This window comes from Dreissena polymorpha, chromosome 13, assembly GCF_020536995.1.
Source record: "Dreissena polymorpha isolate Duluth1 chromosome 13, UMN_Dpol_1.0, whole genome shotgun sequence".
Classification (NCBI taxonomy): domain Eukaryota; kingdom Metazoa; phylum Mollusca; class Bivalvia; order Myida; family Dreissenidae; genus Dreissena; species Dreissena polymorpha.
Genome location: NC_068367.1, coordinates 50234269 through 50244457, shown reverse-complemented (window position 1 = coordinate 50244457; position 10189 = coordinate 50234269). Strand labels below are relative to the sequence as shown.

General features: G+C 32.9%; 1 protein-coding gene across 1 annotated transcript; it reads right to left on the bottom strand.

The window, feature by feature from the left end:
• Positions 1 to 9006: 9006 nt before the first annotated feature.
• Positions 9007 to 10189, bottom strand: LOC127854650 (glutamic acid-rich protein-like). Its single transcript, XM_052389713.1, has 2 exons — positions 9755 to 10189; positions 9007 to 9036 (listed from the first exon to the last, which is right to left on the bottom strand). Exons 1-2 carry the CDS (start codon positions 10187 to 10189, stop codon positions 9007 to 9009), a joined length of 465 nt encoding a protein of 154 aa, XP_052245673.1.

Here is a 10189-nt window from a genome sequence, read left to right as displayed (position 1 = left end):
GCTGTCCGTAGATCTAGTAGTCAGTGTGTTGCCTATTCAAAACAACAATAAAAATTGGTATTACACATAATCTAGTCAGTGTTAGAAAGTTCGTTAGTTATGAAACCATTAAGTACAACGCATTTGTATTAATGCATGTGTAGTAATAACAAATCACTGTAAAACATACCCATTTTTTGCTCCGTGCATTTATGAAAATTCAAATAACAATTACACAATTACACATTATCAGACAGACCGCATTAAAGTAGAGCTTGACGACGTTCAATGATTAAACATTTCAATTCACGGCAAAAAGATATTTGACTATCTGTTTTTAAAATGAACAACTCATGAATGAACATGAATGTAATCATAAAACTGATTTGCTATATTTATAAAATTAATAATTCAAAAGACATTTAAAGCTAATTTAAAATGTGATAAATATCAGTGATAAATCCATCATAGATGACATCTTAACAATAGAATGTACCTTTCTCCATGGAAGTGTTGGTACTCCATAATCATATCGGAGTTCCTCGCCAATTGCAATGTCTCTGTCGGCGATAGTGCATAGATGGGGAGTTTGGTTGACTTCAACTATTTTCATTACACAATTTTGTTTTCCGTCTCCATTTTCGGCATCATTTATCATTCGACCCTCATGAAATATAGCGTTGGTAGCGTCAATGCTGAATAAGACATTTAAATAAACACTTCTGATGCTTTAAACTAAAATAACGCGCATGCCATATTTAATTATTATGGTGAAAAAACTTAAGATAAGTCTTCTTCTAATGGCGTAATTTAAACGTTTGATGTGCAAAGTAAAGATAACTTGTAGTTACCAGCAAGATTTGTCTCTGTATTTAAAAAGTACATGAAGCTGCCTTGACCCTCTTTTTTATACTCCTTTTCTAATTGCCGTGCATGCTTTACTCGTGTTATCATATCTCCTTTGTATTCGAGAAGAAAGTCTCCTTTTTAAAAAGGCTTAGTGGCAAAGACTCCTTCGCCTGAAATATTTATATTTGTAGACATTTTATATTAATAATCATTTTGGTCATATAATTGAAGGCTAGATATAGGCGCCAATAGTGTTTTATTCATAAAAAATCAATAAATCTTTATGCTACTTCCATATATCTGCCCAGTATTAAGTAACCCAATAGTCCATGTTTGTTTTCTTCTTTTTAATGGAAAGGGGCTACGATATTCTTTTATAATTTCTAAACGACCTTAAACATAACCATATACAAAAATATTTGTACCTATGACATCATCTACGATTTTTACTTCAAAACCTGGTGGATCAACGTAATTCTGGCAGTACGTTCTTGCGAGATCAAGGGGACTTGGCCCCTTTTGGCTACTAAATGTTAAAATGGAAATGACGATGAGAAAAATTACAAGAGTTGTCAGAAGACAGCGCGCTCGACTATTCAAGTTCTTGATAGTATAAAGTAAGCCACCATGCGGAAATTGTTCATATTCAATAAGGTCAAGGTACTATAGTCATATTCTAACTGGAAGAGGACCATAATTGAAACATATTGATCGCTTATGTTTTAAAGAAGTGGTACATTATAGACGATTCTGAGTTCAGGTATGTTTTCCACAATCTATTAAACATTTGTAAAGACATAAAACATACTAATAAGATTGTATTTCAAGTTTGATAGCAATAGCTTGGGTGGGATGGTTGGACGGTTTTTAGAAAAAAAAAGTTTTTTTAACGTGTTAAAAAAAATAAGGAAAACAAAAACTCTTTTTTTTTTGGGGGGGGGGAGGATTTCTAGGATGGGGCGTGTGGGATGGTTTGGGTTAAGTCCATTGTGGTATATCAGGTAAGCGTTGTTTTGTCAAAGTATGAATCAAATCTGATCCTAAATAAAGAAGTTATGGCAATTTAATCAAAATTTATTAATTTGACCTTCAGATTCAAGGTCAAAGGTCAAGGTAAAATTCAACTTGCCAGGTGCAGTACCCTCATGATGGTAAGCAAGTATTTGAAGTTTGAAAGCAATAGCCTTGATACTTTAGAAGTAAAGTCGATGTAAACACAAAATTTAACAAAATATTCAAAGTTACTAGGTGGAAAAGGGGCTATAATTCTTACAAAATGCTTGTTACAGCTGTCTGCTCTTGTTTATAGATTGGGGTCATGTTGGTCAAGAAGTTTGCAAAATATGAAAGCAGTATGTCAAGGGACAATTAAAATATTCGAGGTGGTACGCAAACTTTAACAAAGAATTATTAATAATATGCATATTCTAAGTGGAAAAAGGGGCCATAATTCTTACAAAATGCTGTTTACAGTAGTCTGCTCTTGTTTATAGATTGGGGTCATGTTGGTAAAGAAGTATGCAAAATATAAAAGCAATATGTCAAGGGACAAAGAAAATATTTAAGGTGGTACGCAAACTTTAACATAGAATAACCAATAATATGCATATTCTAAGTGAAAAAGGGGCCACAATTCTTACAAAATGCTTTTTACAGTTGTCTGCTCTTGTTTATAAATTGGGGTCATGTTGGTAAAGAAGTATGCAAAATGTGAAACCTTATGTCAAGGGTAAAAGAAAATATTTGAGGTGGTACGCAAACTTTAATAAAGATTTATCAATAATATGCATATTCTAAGTGGAAAAGGGGCCATAATTCTTACAAAATGCTTGTTACAGTTGTCTGCTCTTGTTTATAGATTGGGGTTATGTTGGTAAAGAAGTATGCAACATATAAAATCAATATGTCAAGGGACATAGAAAATATTTTAGGTGGTACGTAAACTTTAACAAAGATTTATCAATAATATGCATATTTTAAGTGAAAAAAGGGGCCATAATTCTTACAAAATGCTTGTTACAGTTGTCTGCTCTTGTTTATAGATTGGGGTCATGTTGGTCAAGAAGTATGCTAAATATAAAAGCAATATGTCAAGGGACATAGACAATATTTGAGGTGGTACGCAAACTTTAACATTCCAACGCTCACGCTAACGCTCACGCTAACGCCGACGCCGGGGTAAGTAGGATAGCTCCACTATATATATATATATATATATATATATATATATATATATATATATATATATATATATATATATATATATATATATATATAAATATATATATAACGAAAAACTACCTAGAGCTTTACTTTGTTTAACGTATATTTATAAAATATATTCGTGAAATATGTACCATAAAACAAGCTTTGTAATCAAATGATATTATATAAATCGATCTTTAGAATTCGTCTTCCAGTATTACTTTAACGTTTACATAAAAACGCTTTTTAATAGTAATTGAAAGTTGTAAATATAATTAAAAAACTTACCTTAGTTTAATGCGTTTGTTCGCTCGAAACTCCATTTTCCAACATACTTTCACTAAATGATATAAACACCGAGTGTATGATTTTTAAACAGCGCAACCGGGGAACTGTTATTAGCCTGGATACACACTCGATTGTAATTTGGTCAAGATTTGTGTATATTTTGTGCATGCCACAAACCCGCTAATCGGGGAAGGCGTTGGATTTCTAATTTAAATTGACAGTTTGGTATTTCATACACGTAGATTAGAGATTTTCGCCTAAAACCAACCGGGGAATTCCCCGGTTGGTAGGTGTTCCCCGGTTTGTTGGTGTGTATTCATACGATTTTCCCCGGTTGGTAGGTTTTACAAACTCACACACACACACACACACACACACACACACAAGTAGAAATCTGCTAACAATATGTTATTCCAGATATACTATCTAGTAAATAATACCTTAATGGAGATTGTGTGTGTTTTGTTTGGAATAAAGTTATAAGTTAGTTTGTTCCATTACCACAATCTCCATTAAGGTATTATTTACTAGATTCTTATATTCTTATATTATTCTACATGGCCAATTTATTTGATAAATTGTACTGCTGTTTAGATCAAAATTTAAGTAAAGCCCCCAGTTAAAGATAAAAATGAATGGTCACGTCATTGCTGGGTTGCAATAACGATGTAAATTGTAACTTTACTTACGCAATATTGATCTGCAAATTAAATTAAGTCTCCTCCATAGCCATCTCATTCGCAAATAATGACAGCTTCAAGCTTACAGGAAATCGGTATTCTTTGTCATTTGTTCGGCAGCAAAAAAGTTCATAGGTAGCTTCAGCTCTTTACATTTCCTATATGCCAATGGGAAGTGTGCATACTAAATGATAACCGTACTGCAGTTTCCTTTTGGGAATAAAATCGTAGACTCTGAGGATTTCCGGCTTTCTATTTGCAAATAAGGACTATCGAACCATTCGTCTTATATAGCGTATTTACCATATTATACACTAGTATGTGGAAATCACAATGCATTGGTTCAAGACATAGATTACGGAAAATCGAAGATTTAATTAAGGAAACGCTTGAAACGTATATGAATCAACACGTATTATAAATATTGAGCAGAGGCAAGTTTTGCAATGTTAACCTTGTAACATTAGAATTGTAGCATAACGCGTACATTACATTCCAATGTCAAAACTTTATTGCATTGAACAGTGTACAATGTTTACAGCAAACTCATGAACATTTTACTCAACTTATTAAAAAAAATAGTGTAGTTGAATGTAGCAGTCTTATTAGAATTGTACTTGTTTCGTTGTTGTAAGTCTTGATTTATGCACATGCAAATGAAATGTATTATATAGGTTACTTGTTTACTTGACAAAGAAAGACATGGTTTGTTTAGTTTGTTTGGTCATTTGTAACGAAATTTAATTACAGATTGACGAATCGACAATTTACCAACATTTTGTGGCAAAATCAAAAACTAAAACTGTTTACACAAGTTAGCATCAAAGCACTACTGAAATAGACTAACTGCTGAATATTAATGTTAGTAAATGAGTAATCATAAAGGCTATTAACCATTTAAATTCGGATAATCCCGGTTCTAATCACAGTGGCACCCACATTATTTAAACTGTTAGTTATGGTTAAAATATTTATATTGATGTTATACTCAAATCACTCTTATTCCACTTCATCTACACAATTCATGAATGTAAAAAACAAATTTCAAAATTAACAATACCTTTTCACAAGTTCTATTAAGTCAGTAAGTGATTTCAAACATTTTCTAACTATCATAATGCATATTGTGTAAGCCATTTCTTGCCAATGATAAATACTGCTAAAAGCTTGTCATTATATTTTTCTGGTAAATTTGTCCATAAGTTTAATGTTAGTAGTATGTGTGTCTTGTGGAAAGACCTTGTTCTAATGAAACACAGTCTATAAAAAATAACGCACCTCCTCACACATTGTACGGAGGGAAAATCTTGCCCAAAACGATAGTCATGTATTGACCAAATAATTAACACCGTACCTATACAATACACACAACAGAACAGAACAGTACTTTATTTCCTCCAGGTAAACATACATACAACATGGGGAACATATAATACTAGTATACATGTTTACAAAATACATCATGTGTCAGGTTCAAGTGTGGTACATTTTGGTGTAGGGGGAAGTCATAAAATCACTGTGAATCACTTTAATAATTATTTATATAGGTTTTAAACGTAATACGGTTAAATTGAAATTTACAATATACCTTTAAAACAATAAAGCCGATTCCACCGAATTAGAACGGCCATTCTTAGCACTAAGTTTGATTTGAACAAATTGTAAATGTTTAACATACAAGGGGCGAATGTTTTGATTGGCTCTGATCCCAGTGCTATTTGTTTGTTTTTCACGTTAGACAACGCGAACATATTTTCGTATAACGTAACTAGACAGTTGAATACCCTCTGTTAACGAGTAGTTAAAATTTTAACATATACCTTGTGTTGTATTTTCTTTGTGTATTCATAATCGGGTTATTTTTTCCCTTACAACGAATATCGATAAACCAAAATAAAAATCGCTTGCAGTTGTAGTATAAATCTTGACTCCCTTCGAACCCTATCTCTTCCCCATAACCCTACCATGATTTGTTTTCAATATATTAAGTTAAAATAATATATATAAAGTATATAAAGTTAATCAGTTAGAATTCATAATTTTTTATGACATTCGAACAGCGGAGAGAAAGTACCTGTAAGAAATCAAACAATTTTACAACAGATAGTGACGTAAAATGTATTTTAACACTAACATCGACTTTTGAAAAAGTGTTTATTTCAAATAACACGTGCTAATAAAATTGACATATTCACATATGTTGTTGTTTTTTTAATATCAATATGCATGATTCAGTTTTATTCACTTAACAAAATCCATCAATTCTTAAAAATCAAGGTTACAGTTAAAGCTCCTGAAAATAGACTTTTCCACATGAGAATTAAAAGGATCTATTCAAAATTTGTTGAAGACAGATTGTCACTTTCTTTTCTTAGGTGGCAAATTAATAAGGCCAGTTTGATACTCGCGATATAGGTGGTAAATTAATCATGCAAGTCTTCTGCTTCAGAATTCGCTAACAGAAAGTTCAAAATTCAATTTAGACAACAATACGGCTTATATATAATTACTTTAACTGTCTAGAATATAATGTCTTAATGGCTATTGTGGTTATACAGGTAGATGCGTTTCCACTGATAAAAACGTCAACAATAAGCGTTTCAGAATATATGCAACGGTTTAGTGTAAACCTTGCGTATGTTTGAATGGTTTGTGCCCCATGCACATAATATCTTATATCATTTTTCCCAACATACACGAATTGCATCGAATTGCTTGCATAGACTTAAAATATGAAAAGCAATACAGATGTATACCAAAATATCAAGCATCTTTAAATGGAGTTTATGAAGAATATCAGCGGTAATATAAACATGAGTATGCGATATTTCTCTTATATTCTTGTTGAGCAATACACCATTTATAAAAAGTGTACCTGAAAGTAGTCGCTCAATTTTCACTTTGTCAAGTTGTTTTCGCATATGAAATTTCATTATAGTTATCTAAAAGTAGAGCTTAGTCAATAATCACAAGACTATTGCAAAGCAAAATACTAGTATGTCCCCTACCGGCTCCACCATTGTCATATTTTTTCTTATTTGTTGCCATGGCAACCAGCATTTTTGACGTAGGAACAAACATGAAATTACGTGCATAATGTCCATTTTGCCATCTACCCATGTTTCAAGTTTCATGAAAAAATATGAACAACTTTTAAAGTTATCGCACGATCCAGAAAAGTGTGACAGACAGACCCACAGACGCACAGAGCGCAGACCATAAATCCCCTCCGGTAAAACCGGTAGGGGACAATAATAATAATATATATTTATTTTAAAAATAAATATATACAATTGCAAATGCCGACAAAATATACGTGCAATAGTGCGCACGTGTGGTCACGTGAAATCTCTAATTTCTAACCGATGTTGTGTGCAATCGGTTGAATACTGCGCTTGTAAAATATAGACTACATACGCAATGTTCTGCTTAATTTCGCTTTCTCAAAGATAAGCCGATAATCAACAGTTTTTATTTACTAATCATTGATCCAGTCGCTAGAGATACAGCTGCTGGTGTCAACCGTAACGACGTTTTAAAACTGTTTCCATGACAACATAACATATTCAAGCACTATATGTAAGTCTGTTGATTTTATGAAAAGTAATGTTGATTATGTCAAAATTCTAAGCTAAACTCAAATTAAAGATAAAACGGATAAGTCGTGCTATTGTTGGAAGGCAAAGTCATTATTGGATGTGCATTGTTACTTATTGTATGCAATATTCCGTTGATATTCAAATTTAAATTGTATTCCTTTTCATGTTCGCCCTATTTGTAAATATTGTCAGCTTTGCGCCTAAAGCAAATAATTGTAATTTGTTCGGGTTCAGAACTTTCATCGGAAGGTTCAGTTCTATTATTGTATTATATGATCGACTGGAAGTATGCATATTACGTGTATATCTTAACATTGGGGACTTAAATCGTACCCTCAGAAGATTTCATGCTTTCTTTTTGAAAATGAAGGCATTCCAGACATGCCTCTGAATGATTGTATGTGTCATATTTCTTTTCAGTTTTGGGAAAAGAAGGAGGTGAAAATAACAATACATTTTTCAAGAAAAAGATAATTCAAACCATAGATTTAATAAAGGAAACGCTCGAAAAATCATATAAATTAACAACTACCTTCGTCTAATTGAGTGCATACCCGTTGTTAATAAGTGAGACCTAAACCAACTGTGAACGTATAGATTCCTTCGACAAGTGTTGTTATGTTGTGGGTAATTTAGGACGAGTTGTTCGAATCGGGGTCACGCGCCTCTGAAAAAAAGGTCAAATACTTGAAAAACAGTGTAACCACACTATTTGCCACAACACTGACTCAATCTTGTAGATATTTGGTCAGAATGTTTATCTTGACAATATATAGACCGAGTTTGATTATGGGTAATGAATATCCAAAAACCTGGTCACCAGGTAAAATCTTACAGAAAACATTGTTATCACTCTACAGGCAACATTAAAGGTTGTTTCATCAATAGTCGGGCCAAGTTTCATGAAGATCGGACAATAAATGAAGCCAATAGAGCGTTTACAAGTTTTCACTATTACCATGTAAGGAAAACTGTCCTGCCCAATGTTTTTGTGGTGATAAAAAATAGCGTTGGAAAGCAATTTTGAACGATGTTTACTCCTTTCAACATACAAATTGTGGCATATTTTACGAATTCCAATTTCAAAAGTGTGTTGCATTAACATAATACAATATTTATAGCAAACAAATATAACACTAGACCTCATTCAGATCTCAACTTGCCTCAAGCACAACTTTAAATTCTTACGCATTTGTATCACACGAGTATTCACATATTGACAAACGATTTTATGTAACTTCATTTGAAATAACAATACATCATCCGATAGATTACGGTCATTTTTATTAGCTCCTCACTGTGTTCCGAATAACGGAATAATCGCATAAAGATCGGAAATGCACAAGTACATCATCGTCATGTATCAAGGCAATGTATGAATCTATACATAACATACATGTTTGATACTAATGTGCACTGACTCTCACGTGAGCAAGCTATAACAAAAACAGGAAAATTATACATCTTAACGCATGAAAATAGTTATATTGTGAGAATATTACGCACTTATTAAAATAAGTCTGGGAATGTCAGTTCCAAAAATGAACACACGTTTGCAAAGTTGTAAGAATTAAATGGACGTATGTGTGACTTTAGTCAAACAGCACATACTGGTGATTAATTAAAGATATGACACAATGTTCATCTCTGTCTTATCAGAATTTTAATCGATAATCTTTTTCTACAAAACAATGCGTTTGCGATTCTTACTACTTTTAAGTATTTAGACTTACAGTATACTAATTTTGCTGTCGAATAAGTTTCGGTTTGTGTGTGTCAGTCATTTGCTCTTTTCCACGTATTTTTCTGATGCGTCTACAGCAAAAATAGTTCTTTATACTATGATTCAAGAAATTCAGAATGGTATTAATTCGTTTCATTTTTCTTGTCGTTATCTTCATGCGGCATTATTATTTTGTAACGTGTGTGATTATATTCCTCATCCTTTTTATCGGAGGCTTTTGTCATATTCGCATTGCTTTCATTCCTTTGATTGGCATCAATATCATAATCCGCATCAGAACCATCGTGGCCGTCATCAAGATTTTTAAAGAGAATATTTGCTTTTCCGTTTGCTCCATAAACGTCTCTCATGGCATTACGTTCAGGCATATGTTCAGGTTCGTCGTGTGCATGTTCGTGATCATCGTGTACTTCATTTCCATCGAGATCTTCTTCATTATGTTCTTCTTCTTCCCCGTCATCTTCAACAGGAGAAAGTTGCTGCTTTACTCTCAAATCTTCTGGAATGTATTTCGCAGCTTTGTCATCTTCTTCATCGTCATCCTGTTTTACCTCATTGTCGTCGTCATTGTCTTCTTCTTCATTGTTGTCGTCATCATGATCTTGTTCTTCTTCTTCGTCCACAGCTTCGTCTTCGTCAGTGTTTCTATCATCTGCTTCTATATCTGTATGCATGTTTTTGTTCATTTCTTCTGCATTACCTCTATGGTTGGCCCATTTTCCCAATTGTTCGACCTTATTGTTCTTGTTTGATTCCTTATATCGGTGATTAAAATCTTCAGCCTCGCCATCATCACTATTGTCCTCCTCTTTTATGTCTTTAGAATCGCCTTGTTGCACTTCCAT